Here is a 27,995-nt window from a genome sequence, read left to right on the forward strand (position 1 = left end):
TGGAGGTTCTGGGTGGATGGCTACATGTTGGGGTGAGTGATCGATAGCTGCCCTCAAAAGGCTCCATGCTTGATGCAAAGTCCCCAGACCCCCGACCCACCGGTAATCCATCCTTCTCCTGTCATTGACTCCTGCCCCACCCACACTGCTCCCAGAAAACAGGCTCTGCTGGCTCCAGAGCCCCCCCCCCCCATTTCAAGATCAGTATTGTAATCCTACCAGGGAGCCAGAGGTTAATTATTCTCCTCTCCCTTCTTGTCCTGGCCTGTCTCTCCCACAGCTGGACACATCTGTCTGATAAAATGCCTGTTGTAAGCCAGGGTGTCACATTGCTTCCTGTCCCATGCTTTGCCCAAGGGCTGGTCAGAGAGAGCAGAGCAAGGAGACACTGCAGGATGCGGAAGAGATGAAGGTCAAAAGTCCTGTGTCTCCAAGCCAAAGGCCTAGTTCCATCCTGGGGTTACTCCCTGATCTGGGCCTAGGACACCCACCCACCCCCAACCCCCGCTCCCGCCCCTTCCCTAAGAGTCTCAAGCCATCTAAACCTATGTCTTAAGGGCATCTAGGGCAAAGTAGTTCAGAACGATCCAGGCCACAGCCCTGCCTTCTTCCTCCTGTGGTTCCTTCCAGACATTTGTAGAGGCCTTAAGAATTTTCCTTGGGGGCAGGGGCTTCCCAAGTATTTCCAAGTACACTAAGTACACGAGGTGGCTCCTGGGGGGCTGGGGGGACGGTGCTTAGGATGGAGAGAAGAGCTGGGTCCTCAGGAAGTACCCTCCTGCCTGTACCCCCTTCTCCCCCCTACCCCAGGCTTCAGGACCCTGGTGTTCTGTGGGGGACAATTCCTGTCCTTTTGCTGGGCGGGCAGAAATGCCAGCTTACAAAGGGTAGACTCGCTCCCAACCAGGCCCTTGCCACCGCCGCCACCATCACCACGTGGCTCTGTGGGGCTCGGAGGTAATGACAGGGTCTGGGAAGGAGCTGTCAGCGTTTCCTTTGTGACAGCTCGTTCCCAGCTGGACTGCCAAATACAGCCGGGTGCTGAGCTGGCACCCCGGATGCGCCCAAAGGCCCATTTCACTGCCCCTCCAAGGCCTTCGCGCCACGGGTGCCCTGTGGGTCTGGTAGGGAGGAGAGCAGAGCAGGGCCGCCTAATGCTGTACCTCTCCCAGGAGAGCCAGAACCTGTTCTGCTGCCTGTACCGCTCCTGGTGCCACAACCCCGTCACCACGGTGTCCCTCTGCTTCCTCACCCAGAACTACCGGCACGCCTATGACCTCATTCAGAAGTTGTATCCTTCTCTCACGGCTTCCCCGTGCCCCCTCCACCCCCGCTCAGCTGCGGGCACACAGAAGCCTCCGTGCCACTGCCAGAGCACGGCGAGGGGTGTGTTCGGGAGAGAGCTGCTGGCCGCAGGCAGGGCCCTCCTCGAGCCTCTTAGTAGGGGGCAGTGGGTAGGCCTGGAGAAATGGCAGCAGTGGGGGTGGGGCTGAGGGGAGCCCCCTGCTCCAGCCCCGGAGGAGCGATGCAGGAGCACACTGCAGCCCCTGCACAGAAGTGCACTTTTAGCACTCTATGCCGTGCCCAGAGTTGAGCAGTGGAGAGGACCTGGCACCAGAATGTGTTGGGCCAGGCGCCAGTGGCTCACACCTGTAATCCTATTCAGGAGGCTGAGATCTGAGGATCACAGTTCAAAGCCAGCCCAGGCAGGGAAGTCCTTGAGACTCTTACCTCCAATTAACCACCAGAAAACCAGAAGTGGTACCGTGGCTCATGTGGTAGAATGCTAGCCTTGAGCTAAAGAGCTCGGGGATGGTGCCCAGGCCCAGAGTTCTAGCCCCACGACCAACAAAAGAAAAAAAGAACATGCTGGGAAGCGGCAGGCATGCATAGGTGAGGCCCACGGGTGAGCTCAGCTGTCAGGCCGCCAGAGGCCGCAGAACCAGAGCCAGCTCTGCAGAAGACACAGGAGAAGAAGCAGGCAGCGTGGAGGTCTCAGGAAGAGGCGTGGGGAAGAGCCCACACGTGCCACAGCACCTGCCTCACCAACAGGCATCCACAGCCAGGTTTTTTTAAACACTGAGAAGTAAAATAACTTCTGTGCACCTGCCATGCGACCTTGGAATCGAGCGTTATGTAGGAGACAAAACTAGACTCCCCCCACTAATGGACCAGGGGCCAAGGGTAAGGAAAGGCGCCTGTAGGGGGCCACGTTGAGGCTCAGGTGTGGCCCACCCTCCCTGACTCAGGGAGTCTGCCCACCTTCCACACCCTCACCTTGCCCCTCTTGGTTGGGACCCAGAGCTGGGAGGTTCCTGCCCAGCTCCTTGCACTCGGGTGGCCTTCAGGGAGCTGACCTCTCAGGCAGGGGCAGGGGCCTTTCCTGCCCCGCCCTCCCCTGCCAGGCTGCAGGGCTGAGATAAGAGCCTTTCCCGGCCAGGGGGTACAGAAGAGAGCTGCCAGAGCGGAACCAGCCCCGCTCAGGAGGCGCGGCTGTGCTGCTCTCCATTCAGAGGGACAGAAAGGGAAAGAAAACAGACATCTGTCCTTTGTGTGCCAAATCCTGCTTAGCAAGAGGCAGGCTCGGCCCAGGAAGCGAGGGCTGCAGAGGAGAGATGCGCGAAGCGCCGAGCCAGGGCTCCAGCCACCCCCTCCCAGACACAGACTCTACCCCCGAAACCTTCCTTGACTGCCCACGCAGTGGGGACCTGGAGGTCACCGTGGACTTCCTCACGGAGGTGGACAAACTGGTACAGCTGATCGAGTGCCCCATCTTCACATGTAAGAACCCCCACCTCCGGATCGTCCTTTGTAACTCAGCCACAGGCTGGCTACGGCTGACACTGGGACAGGGCCAGCCCAAAGACTGCTTTTGGCTGAAGCTGGGAAGGGAGGGAAGACAGTCGCTTCAGGGATGCTTCTAGAATGTCAAGAATGTAAGATGGAGGGGTGGGGGGCGCGGGTGACAGGGCGGAAAGTCTAACTGGAACACTGGCATCCGAACTTGGTCCTGTCTGTCCTTAGGGATCTTGTAGACATGAGCCAGTGCTGGCACACAATCTACCTGAAGGGTTTTATAGGGCATATTTGTTGATTGGTTTTTGAGACAGTCTTGCTATGTAACCCAAACTAGTCTCAAAGTCAGATCCTCCTGCCTCAGCCTCCTGAGTGCTGGGATTACAGATTACACACATGCCCTGTTCCAGAAGTATCCCCAGTCACCACTTCCTAACATGTCACCCTCTGCCCTAATCCTGTGGTTGTGAGTGCCCCTGCAGGTACTCCTGCTCACCCAGGAGCCCGGCCCTCTCTGAAAGAAGAAATGATGTGTGCTGGAGTCAGTGGGCTGAGGCTGCTGATGCATAACAATGTGCAGAAGTGGCAGTTGCTGGGGGAACAGCAAGCTGGTGACCTTACCAAGCTGGCTGCCCAGGCCTCCAGCTCCCAGGCAGCAGCTCCAGCCTCCCCAGCCTGAGCCCTGGAGCCCAGAACCAACTTCAGGGGCTCAGCACCCCCCAACTCCCTCCCATTACAAGGGTCAGCCGCTCCAAGCAGCAGGTGCCACCGTGACTCGGGTTTTGGGGACAAGACCCTGTTCCCAGCCTTCCCAAGCATACCGAGGCACTGTATATATATATATACTGTGCACTGACTTCCCCGGGGTTCACCTGAGGTGAGGTCCAGGCTGACCCAGGGAAGGCCACGGGTAGCTTCTCGGGCATGGGCTGGAAAAGGTACCAACAGCAGCACATGCACTCACCACCCACCCCAGCACCCATCCACATATGTTGCCTGGAGGCTGACTCGGACTCCAGGCAGGTCCGGCCTAGCTTCCCCAAGAGACTGGTGACAGGTCCATGCTGCTTAAGAGCCACGGGGATGGCCCCAGCATGTCCCTTAAAGTCACCACCGAACTCTCCTGTCACCTCACGGGTGTAAGGATCTCTTCCCATCAGCAGGCCTCCCATGGGCTAGGCGCCCTGTAATCAGTTCATTGCTACCTGGAAAACCCGTCAGATCTCACAGGCTAGTCCCCCAGTGGCTCCGTACCACTGGTCCCTGGTCCTGAAAATCAGGGCTCCCACAGCTCCCCTTAGGTAGGATTTGTTTGCTGGAGCGGCTCATAAGAACTGAGGGGAGAACACGGTTACCCCTTTCTTACAAAGGCTATTACAAAAGGCCTATGGAGCCAGGTGCGCAAGAAGGGCACTCCCTCTAGCAAGCCCTCGGAGCCGCCCTTTGGGGGTTTGTAGTCAGACATGACTTGGTGATCAGCTCAACATTTAGTCTCTTACCCTTTCTGGGACTTTCCCTTACTGTGATCAGCCCATCTGGAACTTGGGGAGGGGGTGTCAGCCAGCAGCGGTGCGTTCACACGCAAAAGCAGTCACTTCCGAGATCCCAAGATCCGACCATCTTGGGGGTTATGTGCTAAGAAACAGGGGGTCTATACCAGTTACACAGTTGACTGTGCTGTAGGTGGCTGGGCCTGGGGACAGCTGGACCAGTCTCCATTTGTGATTCCTGCTTCCTGGCTTCCCCTCACCCTGGCCCCAAGGCCCGGATGTCCAGACTCCCAGCAACCCCAGCGCCCTTGCTCTCCATGAGGTTTGGGTTGTCATCCCCAAAGATGCCCGTCAGTGGGAGGAGGAGCTTCTGGTCTTCCTGCCAAGGCTTAGGTGAGAAATGAGCCACTTTCTAGCCCACTTCAGCCTTAGGACAGCTGGTTCTACCCCCAGGTATGGCCACCAGCCGATCTGGTTGGTACCCCAGGTTGGACTGGTGATGGCTGGAGACCAAGGCTGCATCTCCTGCTGTGGGAGAAAGAGGGGAGCGGAGGGCCCGGGCCTCCAGGCTTTGCTGCATGCGTCACTACACACAAAAGCATGTGCCCTCCTCCCTTCCCTCAGTGCTGCCCTAATCCACTGTCTTTCTCTCCAGCTCAGCCTATTTATAGCACTCGTGCTGGCACGTGTGGAGCCAACTAGGGAATCTGTTACTCTCCAGGCCCCCAACCCACCTACTTCAGGGGGGCCGCCGCACATAGGGAAGGTGGGCCACGCCTGGCGGCAGGTGTGAGGGTCCTTAGGCTGAGGAGACTGCTGGAAAGATGGGGTGGGCAGACAGGAAGAGAGATGACATCATGGGAACAGCTGAGACCTGGAGGAGTAGACAGGCCTGGCTGGCCATGGAAGTGCGCCTGACCGGCTCAGCCTCAGCCACCTGTCCGGGCCCCGCTCAGGCCGAGTTCTTGGCCTGAATGTGCGCTGGGGCCAGGCATTGGGCTGGGTATGCTCCAGAGCAGTGCCAGGACTCTGACCCCTCCCTCTGCCTTTCTGCAGATCTGCGCCTGCAGCTGCTGGATGTGAAGAACAACCCATACCTGATCAAGGCGCTGTACGGCCTGCTCATGCTGCTGCCCCAGAGCAGCGCCTTCCAGCTGCTATCCCACCGGCTCCAGTGTGTGCCTAACCCTGAGCTGCTGCAGACCGAGTGAGTGCTGGCTCCAAAGGAGCCCCCCCACCACCACCGGCCTGGGCGCCACACTCATCTGTCACTGTGGCCCTAAGCATTGCCCTCCTGTACCTGTTCAATGAGGTCAGGGTTCACGCTAAGATCTTAGAAAGGCACCCTGAGGAGATGGAGGGAGATAGTGGCCCAAGTGGCAGTCAGGCCAGAGTCCAGGCCTCACATAGCCTCGCCAGCACCTCCGTATGAGAGGCTCAAATGTGGAAGCCACGCATCACCCAGGCCTTCCCCCCACCATCCTCCATGGAGCTGGAGGCAGGGGTATACGCTCAGCTCTGCCGCTGGGATCCTGACCTCCTCTGGGCGGGGGAGGGGGGGTCCAAGCACCCACCCTGAACCCACTGCTGGCCTGGCCCCATGGCCTGTTGGGCTGTGTCTATATTTGGTAACCCTTGGAGGCCTTGCCTCATCCACAGGCATTTGGCATCCGAGATGGAAAATTTCACTTGTCAGGTTGCCATGGAAACAAGCAGAGCCACTGAGAAGATTTACACTGAATGGAGTGCACCCAGCTTGCATCAGATGCCCTGTGTCTAGAATTCCCTCCTCGGCTGTTGGAGCTGCTCAGCAGGCCTGGCGCCTTGCTCCAGCAAAGGCCTCAGGCCTCTGCCCACAGGGTAGACTCGAACACCCTCAGGTTGGGCCTGTTGCCATTCCTGGCTACCCCAGACCACTGGGCTCAGGCTCCCAACCTCCCTCCATTCAGCCCAGCCTCTCCTGAGCTGGGTGTGAGACACTTGATAGCCTGTCCCAGGCCACACGGGGCCCAGCTCCCTGCCTTTCTTGCCCTTTTTCCTAGACAGCAGCACTCTGGGTGGTAGGAACAGGCCTTATGCTGGCTACCATCTCAGCTGCTCTGGGTGCCACCCAATGGTTCCCCAGGAGACAGCACTATGTACTTAGTGGGTGTCCCCGGGGAGCTAGGAGGTCAGCCTGGGGTGGGGCCTGTATTTAGATTCCCATCGGAATGCTTGCCACTCCTGAGATTCCAGAAAGACCCTGAGGCCATAATCCACCTCCTGAGCCTGGCCTCTGCATTATTGGCTCCTGTGGGGCTCATTGGCCGTCCTGGTAGGCACTGAGCAGGGCAGGTGCTGGGGGAAGAGGAAAAAGAGGATGGCTTCCAGTAGCAACCAGCCTGCCCTCCTGAGGGAGGCATCGGGGCCGGGCTGCGAGCTGAGCTCTGCTCAGACAGAGCCCTCGAGTGCCCAGTGCTCTGTGGTCTTGGGATGGGAGGGAAGGCTGGGGGTAACAAGACCCTTCGCTGGTCTACCCAAGCCACGTGAGGGCCCATTGGAAGGGGAGAGAGGATTTCTTCAGGCTCGCCACAGAGTCAAGGAAGACTTGAACTGGGGCATTTGGTGGCTTCCAGGTTTGGTTTAGGATCTCTGCCAGAGGTTTGTTGGGTGGCCTCAGACAAACTCTATGCCTTCTCTGGACTCCTGGTTTCTTCATTTGGACTAAATAGATGTGGAGGGCTCTTCTCGGTCTTCCAGGCCTCCCGTTGCTAGCCCTTCTTTGCCAGGGCCTGGGAAGCGCACTTAGACACACCAGAGCAGTGGGTGAGGAAGGGGCCTCAGACAGCTGGGGCAGGGTCAGGTTGCGGGGTGGGAGCCTAGGGACGGGGACTGAGGAGCATCTCAGCCAGGGCAGCTGGTAGACAGGCCTGGAAGCGGCGAACAGCTGGAGAAGTTTCTGCGTTCCTTGCCTGCCCTTCCCTGGGTGTGCTCATGGCATTGTGGCCGCTCCCCAGGGACTGTCTCCTTGCTGAGGCAAGAGGGACCTTGTGAACAGAAAGCTGGTGGCAGGTGGGTGTGAGGGGTGGCAGAAGAAGACCCAGCTCGGGCTCTGGAATCATAATTCTGCCCTACTGACCCAGTATTCCTGTCACCCAGTGCCTGAGGGTTACTGGAAACAGACAAGGCCAGGGAGAGGAATCATGGCTTCGAGGCTCAGATCAGCTCCGTGGGAACATAGACCTAGGCCAGGAGGGGTCTGCCCACATGGGCAGGATGTCTTGCTACACACCCCCTTCTCTTTGTACATCCCCCCCACCCCCACGCCATCACCATGTCTTACTAGCATGTCCACAAAACTCCAGCCCTAGACTTCAGCCCTCATGTTGGCCAGCACAGTGGGAGGACCTGTGGGCACCCAAACTCAGATGACTCCTTTCATCTTCATGCCCTCTCTTGTCCCAGCCAGGGTGGCCTAGGTAGCAGCTAGCCAAGCCCTAGAGTTAGTGCTCCAAGCTCAGGTTTCCATCTGTGTCCCCTCATCTCCCACACTCTCTTGGGGCAGTGACACCTTGGCCACAAGGTCATTGTACCAGAGAGAACCCTCTCCTTGTTCCAAGGGAGTCAAAAGCAGCAGCAAGAACCTAGCCTGCCATGCCTCTCGGGCCCAGCCGGCTAGAGTGCACCCCACACCACTGGCTAGAACCCCCTGTGGTGAGGGGCTGGAGGGTGAGGAGGCTGCCTCCAGGCCAGGCCGGCCCACATGGCATCTTAGCTGTGTGTGGAGGGCCGTCCCCCTGTCCTGACCTGAAGCCTGGTGAGCCTGAGATGCCTGTCAGCCCCTGGCCAGCAGAGGCCCATGTCTGGCCAAGCATGTCCGTGACAGGAGGGGAGGGCCAGGACTAAGTGCTGGTCCTGGCATGCTTCACCTCGTAGAAGAACTATGACCACACTGGCTGGGCCTGGACACAAGGCTAAAGCTATTAGACATCCCATCTAGAAAAATACCTGGTCCCCTGGGTGTGCTGCCTGTGGCAATCCCTCTTGGCAGATGAGGAAACTGAGTCACCTGCTGGAGAGTAGGATGCAGTCGTGTTCAGGTTGGGTCCGGCCTGCCTCGCTCCTGCGCTTCGCTGTTGCTTGTATCGTTCAACATTGAGGTCTCGTCATTGAACTCAAAAGACCCAAGGCTTCTCCACTTAGCTGAGCGGCCCACGGTTCATGAGACCCGTTGCCAGGGACTTCCAGTCCACAGGGGCTGGAAGCAAATGTTCACCAGCTCACGCAGCTCTCCTCCAAGCCAGGAAGACCAGCGTGAGAGGAGCGAAAGGCTGCAGGAGGCTGTGCTGGACGAGTGGGTAGAAGTGGGGCAGGAGCCCAAGAGACTCCAGGCCCCAAGGGCAAGCTCAGCCCTGGGCTTGAAGTAGGGTAACAGGTGCCTACTACATTGCACCAGTACAGGTAGCGCCACACGCCATGGTGCAGTGCACAGCCCCTGCTGCTGCACAGCATGGAGGGTGGCGGCAGCCGGAGGATAGGAACTATCAGCAGCATGTCCGGGTGAGACCAGCTCTCCCCTCCCCACCCCACCCCCGGGAAGTGACTGCAGGTCTCAGGTCATCCCAAAACCCCAAAAACAAATCCCTGCCAAATTGAGGGCCCCTTCGAGGTTTCCGTAATCTCAGTTGGAGAAAGGGCCAAGCTGTCTCCTCCTCTTTCTCCTCAGACCCTGTTCCAGGCCCCAGCTGGCTTCCTGGCTGGCTGCTGGCTCTGGCTTTCACCCCAAAGGGAGCCACTGGTAAACAGGAAATGCTTCCCCATGCAATGCCTGCTCTGGGCGCCATTGCCAGCCCACAGGCTGAGTAACCGCCAAGCTGCAGGCTGGTCTTTCCCACCAACTGCAGGAGAGTGGGTGCCCAGGGCTCCCCTCCCCCTCAGCCCCTAGGGGCTGGTCATTTGGCGGGTTATTGGGGAGGGGTGGCCAGACACTCCCAGCAGCCCCCGCGGCCCCCAACACTCACATCCTCCTCTGCCCCTCTTGCAGAGACAGTCTGAAGGCTGCCCCCAAGTCCCAGAAAGGTGACTCTGCCAGCATCGACTACGCAGAGCTGCTGCGGCACTTTGAGAAGGTCCAGAACCAGCACCTAGAAGTGAGGCACCAGCGCAGCGGGCGCGGGGACCACCTGGACCGCAAGGTGGTCCTCTGACACGCCTGGCGTGGAGAAAGGCCCCCGAAGCACTCAGGGTCTTCAGGTCACCTCCCCGAGGATCTGCCTCTCAGGGGCAGTGCTGGTCTGACCACCAGAGCAGGGAGGGGGACGGAGGCCGCTCTGTCCACCCAGCACCTCTCAGCCCAGCCCTGGGCCCCCCCAGCACGGTCCGCTGCGCCCTGGCTCAGACAGCTGGCTCCCCACCGGGGAGGCACCACAGCCTCAGAAGCCGACCCTCTTCTGGAACCAGTCTCTTTCTAATTCTCCCCTGTGAGAAGAGCATCACCTCAGCCCCCAGAGCTCTGGCCTGGTGTATGTATACATGTGTGTATGTGTGTGTGTGCGCGCGTGTGCGCATGTGTGTGCATCTGCGTGTGTATATGCCCGCGTGCACACTGGGACCAGCACAAAAATCTCTACTGAATGACGCCCCCCTCAATAAAGAAATGACAAACCTTAACCCACCTGCCTGCTGCTTTCCTCCCTGGCGCTCGTGCGCTGCCCTGGGCCGCAGCCACCCCGGCCTCACCTGTCCCGAAGACCTGAGCTTAGGAAGTGTGGCCTGCTGTAAGAGCCTCTCCACCCATAGGGTGGGCGCCTCCCCGGGCCTGCCCTCCTCCCCGGAGTAGGGGACAAGTCCCCGTTAGCAGATGGCAGCGCGCCTCCTTTCAGCACGGAAGGGGTTGGACCACTGCAGCCATGGCCAGGAAGGAGGGCCAGTCCGGTGGGGGGGGGGGGGTCCCCCAATCACTGGTTTGGCTGCACCTGTGTATGCCAGGGTCGCCTGTCCGTGCTTTGGCACCCCTCGCCTTGGCTGCCTGGTGAGTTCGCGAGCGGCCCGGCTGCCCGGGCGTGGGGAGGAGCCGTGCCACTGTGTCCCGGGCGGGAGCCCGCGCTGCCCGGGGAGAGTGCCCCCACCCGCGGGCTCCGGCCGCCGCCCGCGGGCGCAGGCATCAGGACGCCCCGCAGGCCCGACCTGGACCCCCACTCGTGACTCCGGAGGTTGCCCCGGGCTCAGGAGACTGCCACGACCCACCCCAACCCCCAGGGAAGTCCGGCCTCGGGCACCTCACGGGGCGACTTCAGAACCACTTGCAAAGGCAGCCAGAGATCTTAGGGAGGAGAGTCCGAACGTGTGGAGGGCCTGCGCCCCGGTGAGCCGCCCCGGGGCGGGCACGCTCCCCACCGCAGCCCGCGCGCCCGCTCCGGGCTGGCCCTCGGTCCGGCCGATGCGCCAAAGGCCGCATCTTTGAAAGCTCGGACAGCTCCCCGCCCCAGACCAGGGCGAGGAGGAGTGAGGGGGGCTGGGCCCCCCCCAATTCAGTCCCGCGGGGGGCTGGGTGGGCCCCGCCCCAGCGCCACCCCGACCCGCGGTGGCGCCCGCGCCCGCCGGCCCCGCTCGCCCGACCAGTCTGGCAGCGCCCGGGCTCGGATTTCAAAGCCCTGGTTCCTGGCCGTGAATGGGCCTGCGCCCGCCCGGTCGTTCCCACAGCCCCCTCCCGCGCCCTCCCCGCGGTCCTCCCTCCGCCGCGCCCACGTGACGCCCAGCTCCGCGGCTCGGATTACCGCCGCCGCTCCAGTCCCCGCGCCCAGGCTGCGCCGCCAGCCGCCCGCGCCGCGCCGCGCCCCCCGCGCCGCCGCCAGCCCCGCCGCGACATGGCCCGCGCCGCCCGCCGGCGGCCCGCGACCCCGGAGCACGGCGCGGCCGGCCGCTGAGCGCGGCCCGGAGGCGGGAGGCCCCGGCGCGGCCTCGGAGCAGCTCCCGCCGCGGCCCGGTCCCCTCCCCTGCGCCGCTGCCCGCGCCCCTGCGCGCCCCGCCGCCGCGGCCCGCCCGGCCCCAGCATGGAGACGGCGGAGAAGGAGTGCGGCGCCCTGGGCGGGCTCTTCCAGGCCATCGTCAACGACATGAAGGTAACCGGGGCGCCGGGGCGGGCGCGCGGCTGCGGGCGAGGGTCCCCTCGGGGGCCGCGGGGCGGCGGGCGGCCGCGCGCGGCCGGGGCTGGGCGCCGCGGCGTCGGTGTCCTTGTCCCAGCGCCTCCCGCCTGCCTCTGCCCTGCGCCCCGGAGTCCGGCTGCCAGCCTGAGGGGGTGTGGGTGCTCGCGTGTTGGGGTGTCCATGCCTTGCCCAGGTCGCCCTGACCCGAGCCTGGGTACGTGCGGGCCTTCTGCGCCCCTGACCCCCAAATCCTGAATGGGGTTTGGCTTCAGGCCGACTCTTAGGGCCCTTTGATGGGTCCGAGGTGTCTCCGGCCTCCGCCCCCTTCCACCACAGTCCCCCTCCCCGGTGTCCTCCCCCCTCCCATGGGCCGCGGAGCCCAGACAATGCTGTCACCGCCGAAGATGGAAAAATAATAATCATAATAATAAAGCAGAGCCTTTAACTCCTTCCCCGCCGGCCTCGGCCTCTGGGCAGGACCCAGCCCCGCCCCCAACAACCCCAGGGCCCTAACGTCTCTCCCCCATCCCAAGGATAAGCCCGTATCATCACCTTGGGAGAAGAGGGGGGACGGTGGAGCAAACCAGAGGAGCCCCGTTCCTACTCCTGATCCTCAGCGCCAACCCTCCCCCCATCACCCAAGGTCAGGCTGGGTAAGTCCAGCCTCACGCACCCCATCAGAGTAGCATCCGTGCCTGAGACTGGGTCAGTCTCCCCACCACCACCACGTGGGGAAACTGAGGCCTACGAATGGCTCAAGGTCATTAAGGAGACTGTTGGACCCTGCCCCTGACCTCAGCCCCCATTGTTCATGGGAGGGGTGTGTGTGTGTGTGTGTAGGGGGTTCTCTCCCCCAAGGAGACCAGGTTTTCAACAGGGCGTCCTGCCGTGACAGGGCCAGGGCCTGGGAACGAGCATTCCTACCCCTCTTCCCTGTCCCCCTTCTTTGGTCTTGGATGAAGGCGCAGGACTGCAGGCAGGGAAAAGGTCTACTCCCCACAGGAAGTCTCAAAGGTCTCCCTCACAGCCACACACACCCTTGCCAAAAACACATCACCAAATCAGACCAGGCCTTGGGGGCAGGGAGACACCACAGGGTTCTGGCGACCAGAGCCATGCCTTGTGGGTACTTGGAGGTGGAGGCTTGCACATAGACAAGAGGTTGGGGTTCCCTCCCAGTGAGCAGCCCTGGAAGCTGTTGCCAAGCCCCTGCTCCTCTAGGAAGAGTCTGGAAGCCACTTGCCTGACGGCAGTTATCAGCATGTGGGTACCCCCACCGCGGCGGGCTCCCCCTGGGACTCTTCTGCTGGCCCGCTGCTGGCTTGATTTGCCCTGTGGACATTACAGTGCCCTGCCTGGCACCACGATCAGTTTAGGGACCGGACAGGCCAGACCACCTACCCCGGCCATTCCTGAGCTGGCTGAGGGTGGGAGTCCGCACACCTCCTCCCACCGGCAGTGGCACAGCAAACCCTGCAGGGAGCAGCAGCCACTTCTGCCCAGGGAAGCGCGGGGCTGTGTCCTCCCGCCACCGATTGCAAGGAATTTGGGATGAGACGGAGAGAACCTGGGGCCTGGGTCACAGCAAGCGGAGCAGGCTAGGCGGCAGGCAGGATTTCCAGACATGTGGAGGCATGTGCGGTGACTCCACAAATAGATTTGTCCCCACAGATGACACATGCATGTGTTTAGGGACCCTGGCCGGGGGCCACCTGGAGGCTGGTCAGCAGCTTCTGGCCATCTCGCTCAGTGCTGGGTCAAGGAGAATGAGCTCACCTGGTCGGGCCGCTCCCAGCAAGACTCCTAGCCCGAGGGTGCTCTCCTAGTGGCCCCCACCCTAAGAGGCCAGAACAAGGGAGAGGGGATGGGCTCCCCACCTATGGCTGGATGGCTGGAGGAGGGCACCAGCCCGGGGCCAGCATGCCCTTCTTCTCGGCCTAAGCCAAGCCATAGGCCCAGTGAACCCAGAGATGAGCCAACACCTTCAGCAAAGCCAATGAAGCCTCAGAAAATGCCTCCACAATGGGGAGCTGGCCCAGACACAGGCGCTGCTTGGGTTGGGGGGAGATGACCTAGCAGAGGTTTAGAATGAACTCTGGCTACTGGCTGGCTACTCTGCCTGCTAGTGCCCCCTGGAGGCCACACATTGACCTGATGCGCCAAGTACAGTCCTAATTTTACAGGTGAGGAAACCAAGGCTCGGAGGGGTGTATGCTTGCCCAGAGTTTTCTAGAGACCTTTTTCTGGAACTGAAGCCTGGGGTCCTTCCTGGGGTCACAACTGTGGTCTCCTCACTGGTTTCTCTCCTGCCCATCCCCCAGTGCTTGGGGAGAGCTGAGTATCTTCCCATCGCTGCAGTCCCTGCCACCTCCCGCCTGGGTGCACCCCCCCAAACGGGATCCCTCTACCCTGACAGAGAGTGACTTGTCAGGCACTGGGTCACACCCTGATCCTACCATCCTGAGGCCTCAGACAAGTCACTTGACCGCAGTGAGCCTCCATTTCCCCATCAGTAAAATGAAAGCGATGATAAGAGGCATCTCCCAGCATGGCTGTGACACTCCAAGGTGAGCACACCGTGGCGCAAGGCCAAGCCACCAGGGCACCTGGTCAGCAGAGACGGGAGTGATATACCAGGAGCTCAGCACTCAGGCCAGGTGAAGGCAGGGACATTCACCCTGGGGCCCCCGGCACTCCGGCTTTTCCCTTCTCTTTGTTTCTGGGGTGCTTTGTGACCCAAAGGGGATGGGGAACAGAATCCCAAGCCCTTAAAGACTGAGCTACCAGGTTCATCTGCTGAGAGTGACCTGGGCTCATCATGCCCTGTGCTAGCCCCTGCCCCTGGGAAAGCACTCACTCTCCAGGACCACCCAGGGGCCGCTGGGAGAACTAGAAAATCTCATAGGGGCCAGGACAGCTGGCTTTGGACCCCCTGCATCCCAATATTTTCCCTGAACCAAGGAAGGTCTTAGGTTTCCCGGCAGCATGGAGTCTAGGCGATGGGAGTGTGGGCCAGGGCCGTGTTCAGCAATTCAGGGCTGCCAGCGGCCATCTCCCAGGCCCCTTTCCAACCTTGCTTCTTCCAACCTTGGTGCACTTTATAAATATTTGCTTTCTCTGGACACTGGCTGGGCTGGGCTGGGAGGGAAGAATTTCTGAGGTTCTCTGACACTGCCCCCTCCTTCCTGCTGTCCCTGTGACTCTCCTGGCCTGAAGAGACTGGCTAGATCTACCCTGAGCTTCCAGCCGAGCAGAGCTCCCCTGAGGCCTTAGGAGCTGGTGCTCTGACTTGCCCCTTCCCTAGGGAAAAGGCCAGCCCTCAGTGCCATCCTGCACATGGAGGGGAAGGGGCCCACTGGGGCCAAGGACGGGGGCTCTGCTGGGCCAGGGTAACCCTTCAAAGAATAACCCCCCCTCCCAGGCCCTTGGCCAAAGCTGAGATTTCATCAGGCCCTGCGGCCATGGGGAAAGTGCATTGGCCAGAAAAGCCCCTTAATCAGACTGGACAACTCCGGTCACCAGGAGCTGGACCTCCCTACTGGGAAACCCCCTCCCAATGTGGAGCCTTGGGCCAGGCTGGGATAAAGGCCACACTGTTTCCCTGGAGGGGAGGGGAGTGGGGGGTGGAGAAAGGTGGCTCTGTTGGCCACACAAGGCCCCATTCAGCCTGGGGCCTGGTTGTCCTAGGCAGGCTGGCCAGGCCCTGCAGCAGCCACAGCCTCCCCAGGCCTGGGAGCCACTGCCTCGGGCCTGAGAGATGGCTAGCCTGCCAGCAGCAGCTTCCAAGCCCACCTCAGACCTGAGCCCACACAGTGGCCTCCACTGTGGCAGCAGGTCAGTGCCCACCTTCCTAGGTAGCATGCCTGAGGAACATGGTGCCCTTCGTTGAGCTCAGCCAAGATCCCCGGCAGGAAGCCCAGAGGAGACAGGAACTGCTGTCCACTGAGGGAGCACAGGGGCCCCATGGCCACAGCTGCACACAGCTGGGTGGGCTTCCTGACATCAGGGGCCGAGAGGGCTAGGCAGAGACACCTGTTACCAGGGCCCATCCATCCGCCTGGCTGGTGCTGCCATGGGTGCCCTCCTCCCTCACCACACAGGAGCCTCCTCTCTGGACACAAGGCCATCTCAGATCTGGGCAGCAGGAAGGAGCAGGGTGGGGAGGGGGCAGGCAGAGCGCTGGGCGGCCCCTCCACACAGTGTTTCCTTCCTCTCCTTCTCCCTGACAGAGCTCCTACCCTATCTGGGAGGACTTCAACTCGAAGGCCACGAAGCTGCACTCCCAGCTGAGGTGAGGCTGCCCGGGTCCCCCCCCCTCCTCCCCCTGGGAAGCGGGGAGCAGAGGAGGGCCCTGAACCTGTTGACCATCTGCCCGCCCTGCTGTCCATCTCCCTAGGACCACCGTGCTGGCTGCTGTGGCCTTCCTAGATGCCTTCCAGAAAGTGGCCGACATGGCCACCAACACCCGAGGTGGGGAGGGGTGTGGCTGGGCATGGAGGCCGCAAGGGCTGGGGGTGGGGGGAGAACATCAGACCCCGGGGCCAGATCTTAGGACGGAATTGGATGGCTGTGGCAGGAGTGAGCCCTGTGGTGCCAAAGGCGCGCAGCATGTGGGGCAGGGGTGGGTGAGGGGTGACAGGGCTGTTACCCCGGATTCCCTTCTTACTGCCGGAAGCTCAGCTGACCCCGCAACCACACTGGCTGGAACCTTGGGGACTCAGCAGCTCCTCTGCCCTCTGGGCCCCCATTCCTTCCAGCAGCCGTACCACAGCTCGGGGGCGTGTGCACACACTCTCTCCAGCGCAGGGACCCCTGGAACCGGGGGCTGCCCCCACGGGAATAGAGGAGGCCGGCGGTGGGGCTCCCCGATCGCGGAAGGAAGGGGCGCCTCCTAGGCACCTGCAGCCGCAGGGTGGTGGGAGGGCCGGGGAGGGCCGGTCCTGCGCCGCGGAGGAGCTTGGGAAATACAGGGCCAGATCGAACCCCCGGGGGCCGCGGGACTGCGGGGAATGTGGGCGGGTCGCAGCGTCTGCGTGGCCAGCTCGCCCCCTGGTGGCCCGAGGCCGGAACTGCAGGGGCCCGCGTGGGGCTCCTTCCCACGCCTCGCGCTTCCTCGCCAGGGGCCACGCGGGACATCGGCTCTGCGCTCACCCGCATGTGCATGCGCCACCGCAGCATCGAGACAAAGCTGCGGCAGTTCACCAAGTGAGTGGGCAGGCAGGGGGGAGGGCACCCCATCCTCCCCGCCCGGGCTCTGACCCCCGGCCCCTGCCCGCAGCGCCCTGCTGGAGAGCCTCATCAACCCGCTGCAGGAGCGCATCGAGGACTGGAAGAAGTCTGCCAACCAACTGGACAAGGACCACGCAAAAGGTAGAGCGGGGGTCCTGCCGCGGCGGCCCACCCTTCTCCACAGGAGTCTCCCATTACAGCCTCTCCCCTCACCCCTGCACAGAGTACAAACGGGCCCGGCACGAGATCAAGAAGAAGTCGTCAGACACTCTGAAACTGCAGAAGAAAGCGCGCAAAGGTAGAGCCCTGAGCTGCCCACCGCGGCCCAGGCCCACGGGCCCCCCTCCATAGCGCCCACACCGCCCTCTGGGGTGCCTCAGAGCCTCATTCCGTCCAGAGGAGTCCTGCCCCAGCACAGAACCAGCCATCCAGCCCCTCGGGTGGGACAGAGGGGGAGCTCCCTGCGCCCCAGGCTGCCCAGGCCCTCCCTCTTGGGAGACACAGAGCCTCCTCCTCCACCCCTGGCAGGGTGCAGACCCCTCCCCGCCCCCAGGAGAGACACTGTCCATCCGGCTGTCTTTCACACATTCTTTCTTTCTCTGTCTCTCCTCCTCTCCTCCCACATCCTTCCTGTAGAGCTACTTGGTAAGTCAAATGTCCATCCCTCAGCCGCCCTGCCCATCCTCCTCGCATCTGTCTGTTTCCCCAGCCCAGGGACCCTGGAAGGAGCCACCAAGGGAGGGGCCTGGGGCACAGTCCCACCCAGGCCTCCAGAGCCCCCAGGCCGAGGTGCCAGGGGCCTCTGCTCAGCCAGCCCGCCAGCCCCGGGGAGCTGGCTGCTGGGGTGGGGTGGGGAGCCCGGGTCCTGGCTGCTCCGCGCTGTCCGTGCCGGCCACAGCCTTCCCTGTCGCATCCTCCGCTGTCATCCTCTCTCCTCTCTCTCTCTCTCTCTCTTGCTGCTTCTCCGTATTGCTGTTGCTGTCTTTGTGCATCGCTCCTCCCCCCCCCAGGCTGTGTGGGGCCCACGCTGAGACACCCCTCTCCCCTGCTCCCCAGCCCAGCCCTGGCCCTCCTCACCTCCACACCTGCCAGTGGTCTGGCCTACACCCTGCCCCATTTTGGCCTGCTTCCAGCCCCCTCCCCGCGCCCCACGAGACAAAGGGCATTTCCAGAACAGTGAGGGTATCCTAGGAGGCCTGGGCCTGCAGCTGGCCTCTGGTCAGTCCTGCCCACCCTAGATCCTGGCTGGCTTTGCAGCTTGGTGTCTTACGCACGCACGCGCGTGCATATGTGTGTGTGTCTGTCTGTCTGTGCTCTCTGCCTGCTCTGGTGGGACCCTCCCCTCCACAAGCCTTACAGTGTGCCCTCCCTCTCCCTGGCCCCCACACTAGTACCCAGACCCCCAGCCAGGGACGCCACCACAGGCGTTAGCCATGGATGCAGCAAACCAGGCCAGTGTCCCCAGCGCAGCCTCTCCTCCCAACCCTGCAGGGAAAGGAGACCTGCAGCCGCAGCTGGACAGCGCCCTGCAGGATGTCAATGACATGTACCTGCTGCTGGAGGAGACAGAGAAGCAGGCCGTGCGGCGGGCCCTGATCGAGGAGCGGGGCCGCTTCTGCACCTTCATCACCTTCCTCCAACCTGTGGTGGTGGGTTTCTTGGTGACTCGGGGGGCCCCAGGGTTGTGGGGCAGGCGCAGGGCATGGGACAGGCGCAGGGTGGACCTCTTGGTTGCCAAGCTCACTTCTCAGTGGGGGTATTTGGGGGGGAGGGGGCACACGCTCCTGGCATGAAAGCAGGTGTCCTAGTACATCGTGTGCTGATTGGACCTGGGCAGTGGGTCGTGCCAGCTACCTGGGCAGTGCCGGCCCAGCCTCTGCCAGCCCCAGGCAGTGCTGGTAGTGGAGAAGGGTGAGAAGGGAGAGGCGCAATGTTCTCCACGGAGGAGCAGGTGGGCGGCAGGGCCATCCGCTCTCCATTACTGCTTCCCCAGAACGGTGAGCTGACCATGCTGGGCGAGATCACCCACCTGCAGGGCATCATCGACGACCTGGTGGTGCTGACTGCAGAACCGCACAAGCTGCCTCCCGCCAGCGAGCAGGTGCGACCCGCCTGTGGCCGCAGGCTAGGGGCAGCAGGGACACGGGGCCAGCTGCTTAGCTGGGGACTGTGGAAGAGGAAAGGGAACAGCACCTCGGGGAGGCACCTAGGAGTAGAAAGCAGATACATTCCGACAGCCGTGGTGGGGTATCCAGAATCACCTGCCCAAGTGATTCTGGGAGACCTGGGACCCGACAGGATCTCAAAGTGAGACAGGTGGGTGGAAGTCTCGGGCGCCTGGGGGCTTGGCCCTTCCGAAGCTGACAGTGACTGCTGTCCAGCCATACCCAGGGTCCCACCCTCCAGACCCCAGCCCTCCTGCCCACCTCTCCCTCTGCCTGCTCCCACAGCCCTCACTGCCAGCTCCCATGGCATTGCTCTCCTCAGGCACGTCCTGTATGCCCAGCATCTGCCAGGCACTCTCCCTAGGGTCTTCTCCCTGAGACCCCCGCAGGGGCCCAGTTCACAAAGTGAGACTCAGAGCGGTTCAGTAATGATTTGAACCCATGACGTCACCGGTACTTCAGCCTGGCATCTGGCTTCCCCGCCAGTGATCATACATCCTCAGCATCGGCTTCTCCCACGTTCCCCTGGCCCCAGGCCGACCTCAGAGTCTTCTCCGCACGCCAGTGAGGAGCTTGCAGTAAAAAGAAGTCCAGAGGAGGGTTGGGGTTCCTGGGCATGGTTTACAGTTGGGAAGAGAATGGAGGATGTCTGACCCTACCGGCTCTGAGAAGCCCCAGAAAAGGGACAAGGCTCCTAGGTTCAGGGGTACCATCAGTGACCGCCTCTCCCCTCCCCCCATTCATGTCCCTATCCAGGTGATCAAAGACCTGAAGGGCTCAGACTACAGCTGGTCCTACCAGACCCCACCCTCGTCACCCAGCAGCTCCAGCTCCCGGAAGTCCAGCATGTGCAGGTCAGTGCAGGGGAGCATGGGTGGAGGTCCTAGCAGGGACTAGAGAAGCACCCAGCAAAGCTGTACCAGGAGCTACTTTGGAGAATTCGCATAACTCCTGTGGTGTTCAAGGATTTCTAAGTGTAGAGGAAAAGCATGTCTGTGGTCCCAAGAGAGGGGTGTGGGCAGTAGCTTCATTTCTGAAATGAATGAATATATATATGTATTCATATATATGTATATATAGCCAATGAATCCTTCAGGGAACGCAGCACTCAGAGCCTCGGGTGGTATCCCCAGGGAGAGGGAGGGTCACCTCGGGAAGTGACCCCTGGGTGAAGGCATGGGACAAGGGAGGGGGACATGATGGGGTGGAGGTCAGTTTCGGGGCCACCTGGAAGGGCGCCTCCTGCTCCACACAGGCCATGACCACAGCTTCCACATCCAAATGCCATGGGAGGGCGAGGGCAAAGCAGGAAGGCAGGTTAGACACAAGAACTGCGCCCAGACCTAACTTGATGACTCAGTTTCCCTGTCTACCCCAAGGACAACTATGCTACAGGCCAGGCTGAGGCACCGAGGGGGCGGGGCTCACAGGCCACGCCGCCCCAGGGCCCGGCTCCTCCTACCCGGTCTCAGGCCCTCCTCGTCTGACATGATCTTTTCCTTCCTCTGCCCCTCAACTCTCTCCCCTCCCTCGTCTGTCACCCCACCCCCACCCCCGTCCACACACACCCCATGTCTCCCTGTCCGGCTGCTGTGTCCTCCTCCCTTCACTCCCTTAGTGCCCCCAGCAGCAGTAGCAGTGCCAAGGGTGGCGGAGCCCCATGGCCCGGGGGCGCCCAATCATACTCACCCGGTTCCACCTGTCGCTACCGCAGCCTGGCACAGCCAGCCGCCACCGCCACTACCCGCCTCTCCAGCGTCTCCTCCCACGACTCCGGCTTCGTCTCCCAAGACGCCACCTACTCCAAGCCCCCCTCACCCATGCCTTCAGACATCACCAGCCAGGTGAGGGGGCGGCAGGGGCTCTGCGGGAGAAGCAGGGGGGCGGGGTGCAGCAGCCTCCCGCTGGCTTCAGGCTGCCCGCCTGCGGGGCCCTTCTAGCCATTGAGACTGACTGGTCTCACTGTGTTCTATATTTGTATTAGTGATTTCCATCTCTTTACTTGTAAATGCACCATATCATTATGTTTGAGATGAGTCTCTCATAAACAGCATATGTCAGGGTTTTCTTGCTTTATCCAATCTGGCATCTTTTTTCTTTCTTTTTTTCTTTGATGGTGCTAGGGATTGAACACGGGACCTTATGTGTATTAGGCGAGTGCTCTGCCACTGAGCTAGACCCAGAGCCACAGCCTTTATCTCTTTATCCCTACTTCCATTTTCTCTGTTCTCTCCTGCTGGGATTCTAATTAAATATACATCATCCCGTCCTATGTTTTCATTCCATCCTGTGTTTTCTCCATGTCCCATGTGTGCGTTCTTGTGCGCATGCACTCAGTCTCTGTCTCTCTGTCTGTCTCTCTCTCTTTCTCTCTTTCTTTTTCTCTCTGTCTCTCTGTCTCTCTCTGTCTTTTTTTTTGCCTGAACTCTGGGCCTGGGTGCTGTCCCTCAGCTCTTCGGCTGTAGACTAATGCTCTACCACTTAAGCCTCAGCCCCACTTCCAGCCTTTTCTGCTTATGTGGTGCTGAGGAATCGAACCAAGGGTCTCTCTCATGCATGCAAAGCAAGCACTCTACCACTGAGCACCTTCCCAGCTCCCTTCCCCCCTCCTCTCTCTCTCTCTCTCTCTCTCTCTCTCTCTCTCTCTCTCTCTCTCTCTCTCTCTCTCTCTCTCTCTCTCTGCTTGCTGCACTTGCTAGGCAAGAACATTACCATTTGAGCTACTCCACCAGCCTCTTTTTCTTTTTGATGTCAATCCTGGGGCTTTGAACTCAGGGCCTGGGCTCTGTCCCTTGTCCCTGAGCTTTTATGCTCAAGTCTAGGGCTCTAATGATTGAGCTGCAGCTCTAGTTCCAGCTTTTTTTTTTTAGGTAGTTAATTGGAGATAACAGTCTCATGGGCTTCCTTGCCTAGGCTGGCTTGGAACCACGCTCTGAGTAGCTAGGATTACAGGCATGAGCCACCAGTGCAGAGCAACCAGCCCTCTTATGTTATTTTCATGATATGTCCCACGTTATGCCTGTGCTAGCCTGGTCCATGATCCTCCTAATTTTGCATCCCACATCGTAGGGATAGCCTGTGCCACTGGGCCCAGACACGGGTTGAAATGGAGTCTTGTGAACTTTTTGCCTGGACCTGGCCTTGAACTGCTGTCTTCTTAAGTCTCTGCCTCCTAGGTAGCTAGGATTATAGTTTGAGCCACTATACCCTGTGTCTCTTATTTTCTGTTGTTCATTTCCTTTTCCCCTCCATTGTCCATTCTGGATCTTCTGATCTGAACTTGAGATCCTCCTGCCCCAGCCTCCTGAATGCTGAGGTTTCAGATGCGCATCACCAAGGCTAGCTTGTTTTAAATTTTTATTCTTGAGTCATTTTAAACTTACAGAAATGTTCCAAAAAAAAAAAAAAAAAGCACACTGAAGTCCCCAATTACCTTCCCCACAGTCTCCCCCATTGTCTGAATTTCATACTCTGTCATCCAGCTAATTTAACTATTATTATACCCGGACCACACCATCATAATTACCGTAACTGTGAAAATTCACAGCGTGATAAGGAAAGTTCTCCTGCATTGTTAGACTTCAGAATCACCTGTTTTTACTCCCATGCATTTCCTTATAAATTTTAAGATCAAGTTGTCAGATTTTACACACAAACAAAAAAATTACTGGGGATTTTAAGTGAGATTGCATGTCTGTCTATTTAGGCTTCAGTTCTTGTAATAATTTTTTGTCATTTTTCTGTAAATATCTTGCCTCTATTCATTGATTTTTTTCCTAGTTATTTGGGTATTTGTTGGTGCTATTATAAATTACATCCCTATTTGTTAGTACTGGTATTAAAATACAGTTTTTTTCTGACCTTGTATATATAATCATTCTTAAAATGATGTATTAATTCTGGTAACTTACAGGTTTTTTTTTTGAGACCTGGTGTATATTAGTATATTATCTAGCCTAATTTCAAACTCCTGATCTCAAGTGAGCCTTCTAAGCGTGGGACTCCAGGCTCTGGACCCAGCTTACTGACTGTCATCATTGCCTCCTTTCCAATCTTTTTCTGTTGTTGGATTTGTTTTGTTGTTGTTGTTGTTGTTTTCGGTGTGTGTGTATGTGTGTGTTTGTGTGTGCACACACATGCGTGCACCATTCCTAGGCTTGAACTCAAGACCTACGTGCTGTCCTTGAGCATTTTTTTTTGCCCAAGGCTGGTGCTCTACTACTTGAGCCATCTCTGGCTTTTTGATGGTTAATTGGAATTAAGAGCCTCACAGACTCTCTTGTTGGGGTGACTTACAACCATGATCCTCGGGTCTCAGCTTCCTGAGGTATCTCCCCTCATGCTGAGTGGAGTGCTCAGCTTGGCGTGCATAGGATGACACGTTCCACCTCCCTCCCCCCACTTCCGGGCATTCCCTTCCTGAGAAGATAGTGCCACTCAGCTGTGTCTCTCTGTCCCTGGTTGGCCACGGGCAGGTCACTGGTGGCAGGGCCTGTGGTGAACCGTCAGACTGTGCGGCTGCGGGCTGAGGCAAGGGGAGGCTGTAGGCTTAGGCTGCCACCTGCTGAAGGCAGCACTGGGGGCTGTGACCCTAGGAGGAGACACAGGGTGGTGTGACTTAACACAGCACCCACTCAATGCTGGCACTAGGACCACAGCTTTTCTCTCCTCCCCACCCCCCCCCCCCACTGCCCTGCCCGCCTACTTGCCTCTGCACGGCAGAAGTCCTCCAGCTCCGCGTCCTCTGAAGCCTCGGAAACCTGCCAGTCTGTGAGCGAGTGCAGCTCCCCAACCTCGGTCAGTGCGCCTGCCCCAGCCCGCGACTCTCACCTGATGTCCATCCCGAGCCCACCCAGCTGGTGCCTGGCATGCGCACAGCATCTGCCACTATGAGACAGACACCCAGACCCCATGACATGGGACATCCTGTCCCGGGGCCTGGCGGGACAGAGGGGTCACCACTTCCATAACCCCACGCCCGTGGCCTTGGCCATGCCTGTGAGCCAGAAGCCCCTCACAGACCTGGATAGTCTGTGCCTTGGGCACACTGACCCCCCCACACACACACACACGGCCATGGCAGCAAGGCCAAGGGTCCCTGACGTGCTTGCCACACCCTGCAGGACTGGACCAAGGCCGGCCCCCATGAGCAGCCCTTGGGCGCCACCCTACAGCGGAGGAAGGACCGAGTGGAGCTCCTCCGGGACACAGAGCCGGGCTCCGCGAGTGGAGGCCCGCTGGGCCCCAGTGGGGAGGAGGCCCCGCGGCCCCGCATGTCCCCTGCCACCATCGCAGCCAAGGTAAGTGGGTAGTGGTAGTGGGTAGCGCCCTGGGCCGCCCCACCAGGCCTGGCCTTCGTGCCCATCTCAGTTGTCAGTGGTCTCCAGCACCAGCTCCAACCACCACAACTCCGTGGGCTGCCTGGAGTCTAGGCAGAGGGCGCAGGCCCGGAGTGAGGCTTCATTTCACCTGCGATGTGACCCCCCCCCCCCCCCGCAGCATGGTGAAGAGGTGTCCCCTGCGGCCAGCGACCTGGCCATGGTGCTGACCCGCGGCCTGAGCCTGGAGCACCAGAAGAGCAGCCGGGACTCCCTGCAGTACTCGAGCGGGTACAGCACGCAGACCACCACGCCCTCGTGCTCCGAGGACACCATCCCCTCCCAAGGTGGGCCTTCGGGCTGCCCTCCCAGGACTGGGGGTGCTCACCCATCCTTCCGAGAGCCCCAGCGCCCTACCATGGACAGCGGGCCCTCACAAGCAGGGCGCTTCCTCTCCGGGTCCACTTTGGGCAGATGGGGCTCAAGCTGGGTGGGGGGCCTCTGGGCCCTGGACTCACTGCACTCTGCGTCCCCAGGCTCAGACTACGATTGCTACTCCGTGAACGGGGATGCGGACAGCGAGGGCCCCCCCGAGTTCGACAAGTCATCCACCATCCCTCGCAACAGCAACATCGCCCAGAACTACCGGCGCCTTATCCAGACCAAGCGCCCAGCCTCCACCGCCGGGCTGCCCACCGCCGGGCTGCCCACCGCCTCCGGGCTGCCCTCGGGCGCGCCCCCTGGCGTAGCCACCATCCGCCGCACGCCCTCCACCAAGCCCACCGTGCGCCGCGCCCTGTCCAGCGCGGGCCCCATCCCCATCCGGCCGCCGATCGTCCCCGTGAAGACCCCCACGGTGCCCGACTCCCCTGGCTATGCAGGGCCCACGCGGGCAGGCAGCGAGGAGTGTGTCTTTTACACAGATGAGGCGGCCTCACCCCTGGCGCCGGACCTCGCCAAGGCCTCCCCCAAGCGCCTCAGCCTGCCCACGGCCTGGGGCAGCCCGTCCCCGGACGCCGCCGGCTACCCAGGGGTGGGATCTGGGCTGGCCGCCGAGGACGACGAGCAGCAGCTGGCCGCCAACCGGCACAGCCTGGTGGAAAAGCTCGGGGAGCTGGTGGCCGGTGCCCACGCCCTGGGCGAAGGTCAGTTCCCCTTCCCCACAGCGCTGTCAGCCACCCCGGCCGAGGAGACGCCCACCCCGCCCCCTGCTGCCACCAGCGACCCCCCGGCTGAAGACATGCTGGTGGCCATCCGCCGAGGGGTCCGGCTGCGCAGGACCGTCACCAACGACAGGTCGGCACCCCGCATCTTATGATGGCGCCACCCTCCCCCACCCTGTGTGGCCCTGATGCAAGCAGGTGGCCTGGTCTGTGACAGCGGCCACTCGGAGCCATAGCACAGCCAGGAGTGGAATCCACGCCAGGGACAAGGCAAAGCCACGTCCTTCACACACCTCGCCAGGGTGGAGCCTGCGGGCCTTTAACTGGTTTTAGAGCCTGTTTTATACTTTCCCTGCCTAGTCTGTTCCTCCTCTTCCTCCCTGCAGACCCTGCCTCATGGAAACCTGAGCCCGTGAGCAAGGGCTAAGCCAGCCTTCCTCAGCCTCCCCAGTCCCGCCTGGCCTGGGGTCCCCAGAGTCACGGAGCCCCAGATCCTTGAATGCTGGCTCCCCACCCCTTCCCTGCCTGAGCCCCCGGCCTCCATTTCCCTTCTCCCTCATCCCTGCCTCTCCAAGCTCCTCATCACGTGGGGGACAGGGTGGCTGGGGAGCGGCTGGTTCCCCCCCCACAAGGGACTAAGTCTAATTGGCGACTAGGGTTAGGACAGGTTGATTTTAGGACAGGCTCCCCTGTGGGGAAGGGAGCTGAGAGGCCCAAAAGAGGGATCTTGGGGGAGGAAATGTAGGGGCGCATCAGGAAGGTTTGAGGGACCCTCCAGCTTTCCTGCCCTGTAAAGTGCCAGGCAGAGCACAAAGAAGAACCTAGAAGGGCATGGGGCCGCGGGGCCAGCCGCCATGCCGAGGGGCTGTTCCGGAAGTCCCATCGTCTGGGTACACTGAGACCTTCACTGGTGGCATTTGGAGGCTGGAGCAGGAAAGGATGTGGGGGGGGCGGAGGGGGGAGTATTTTATGACCATAATAAAGTGGAACTGACCCCAGACAAGGACTGGGGGGGGGGGGTGAGCCGGTGGAACAGGGTGTGTGTCTTTGAGTGCCTGAGAGATAGATGGAGGCCTTCTGGGCCTGTGGCAAGAGGAGAAGGATGGGATGGGATCCCCCAGAGCCAGGGGAGCCACCCTTGTTGCCTCCAACTCTGGAGTGCAGTCAGGAGGCTGGGCAGGGCGGGACCCGAGCTGCCAACCCGTGTCTGGCACTGAGTCCGGGGAGATTGGCTTGGACTCTCTGTTGCCAGAGGAGATGCCACTCTGCAGTGGGTCCCACTGCGGGCCTGGCGCTGGCTGGCAGCGGGGGGGGGGGGGATAGAGAGGAGTGGGGCTGCCTCCCACTCCACGCCCCCGAGGCAGGCCAAACCTGAGCAGGTCAAAGCATGTGAGCCTAGGGCAAGAGGAGGGAGTGTGCGGTGGCCACAGGGTAGTGAAGGAGGCGGCGGGACTCCGGTGATCCCGGGGTCTGGAGAGCGGCTTGCCTTGGTCCGGATGGAGTGCGTCCGGGCTGGTCCAGGCTTGAGCTCCTGGGCGCTCATGTGCCATAAACTGGGACGTTGGCAGGCCAGCCAGGCGCCTCTGACGTCCCAGAGATTCCTTTGTGGAAGGCGTTCCCCCCACCACCACGCAGGGCTCCCCAGGGCTAGAGAGCGGGGCCCAGCACATCTGTAGGTCTGAGAACCACTCAGCTGAGTGCCTGGCCCACCAGACTCAGAAGGTACCAGAACTCCCAGATGTGGGGGCCAGAGGAGCAGGTGGTTAGTTTGGGGGTCCTGGGGGTGGATTTTCAGCTGCACTTTGCCTACCCCAGGGCCATGTGGGGGGGGTTCCCCAGGAGGGCTGATGGAGAACTGAGATACGGGATGCGTGAGGGGTGGCAGGGGCGTGGCTGGGCCTGGCAGGGGATGGGGGGGTGGCAGGGGTGTGGCTGGGCCTGGCGGGGGGATGGGGGGGTGGCAGGGGGGTGGCTGGGCCTGGCGGGGGGGGGCGGTCCCCCACGGGAGAGAACTCACTGCTTTTGGCTCCTGCTGGGAAGGGAGGCTGGGCTGGGGAACCCCTGCCCCCCCCAAGTCTGTATATACTCCACCCCTGCTCCCGTGTCGTGACCACCTCGTCCCCCACCCCCTCGGGATCCGAGCCACCATCCCACATCTCACAGACTTTGGTTTGGGGGAACTTATTTACATTCATTTTATTTTTCGTTTTGTACAGAGAAATATTCTTTTCAGAAGCGTCTTTTGACTGAAGTAACTTTTCTGGTGCTGTTGTTAACTTGTTCCTTTTTTTTTTTTTTTAATTTATTTTCCCACCCCAAGGCCTCTCTCCTTGGTTCCTACTTACCCTTTCTCGCTCACCCCTCCCCCCAGTCCTCCCTCCCCCTCCCCCCTTCTCCCTGCATCCCATCTGGACCATTTTGTTTCTTTTCTTTCTGTTTTTGGACAAATTCTCCTCTTTCCCCCACCCCCACCCCACCCCTCACGTCATCCTTCCCTCGATTTAAATAGTCACTGCTACAAGTAACAAATGCACTGTGAAGATTCCAGTATTAATAAAGTGGTACTGTAGTTAACACCGCCTCCGCCTGACTTCCCAGGGCCGCGGCTCGGGCCCGTCCTGCCCCTGCACCCTGGCCTTTGTCACCCCACACCCGGGCAGGCCTCACAGAGGCACTGGACCTGAGTCTCTTGAAGTGCCCTCCCCCTTGT

The 27,995-nt window shown here is 60.8% G+C and overlaps 2 protein-coding genes across 4 annotated transcripts in view; both read left to right on the top strand.

The window, feature by feature from the left end:
• The window catches only part of Vac14 (VAC14 component of PIKFYVE complex), a 92,407-nt gene extending 82,477 nt beyond the window's left edge, over nucleotides 1–9,930 (top strand). Inside the window, exons 16-19 of the mRNA XM_070026254.1 lie at nucleotides 1,173–1,291; nucleotides 2,702–2,781; nucleotides 5,343–5,493; nucleotides 9,310–9,930. Coding sequence (XP_069882355.1) covers nucleotides 1,173–1,291; nucleotides 2,702–2,781; nucleotides 5,343–5,493; nucleotides 9,310–9,472 — 513 coding nt within the window. The 3' untranslated portion in view covers nucleotides 9,473–9,930. The remainder of the gene's footprint in view (nucleotides 1–1,172; nucleotides 1,292–2,701; nucleotides 2,782–5,342; nucleotides 5,494–9,309) is intronic.
• A 1,123-nt stretch (nucleotides 9,931–11,053) lies between these two features.
• Nucleotides 11,054–27,188, top strand: Mtss2 (MTSS I-BAR domain containing 2). Of its 3 annotated transcripts, none has more exons than XM_070026255.1 (14): nucleotides 11,054–11,386; nucleotides 15,640–15,701; nucleotides 15,807–15,880; nucleotides 16,531–16,615; nucleotides 16,689–16,780; nucleotides 16,863–16,937; nucleotides 18,131–18,288; nucleotides 18,633–18,740; nucleotides 19,561–19,658; nucleotides 20,423–20,648; nucleotides 23,527–23,601; nucleotides 23,928–24,104; nucleotides 24,304–24,469; nucleotides 24,659–27,188. In XM_070026255.1, exons 1-14 carry the CDS (start codon nucleotides 11,318–11,320, stop codon nucleotides 25,438–25,440), a joined length of 2,247 nt encoding a protein of 748 aa, XP_069882356.1. In that variant the 5' UTR covers nucleotides 11,054–11,317; the 3' UTR covers nucleotides 25,441–27,188. The 3 variants fall into 3 exon arrangements, with proteins under 3 accessions (XP_069882356.1, XP_069882357.1, XP_069882359.1); XM_070026256.1 differs by having other exon boundaries at nucleotides 20,519–20,648; XM_070026258.1 differs by lacking the exon at nucleotides 11,054–11,386 and adding an exon at nucleotides 15,226–15,244.
• Nucleotides 27,189–27,995: the final 807 nt, after the last annotated feature.

The sequence above is a fragment of the Dipodomys merriami genome, unplaced genomic scaffold (genome assembly GCF_024711535.1).
Source record: "Dipodomys merriami isolate MVZ:Mamm:240054 unplaced genomic scaffold, mDipMer1.0.p SCAF_176, whole genome shotgun sequence".
NCBI lineage: Eukaryota > Metazoa > Chordata > Mammalia > Rodentia > Heteromyidae > Dipodomys > Dipodomys merriami.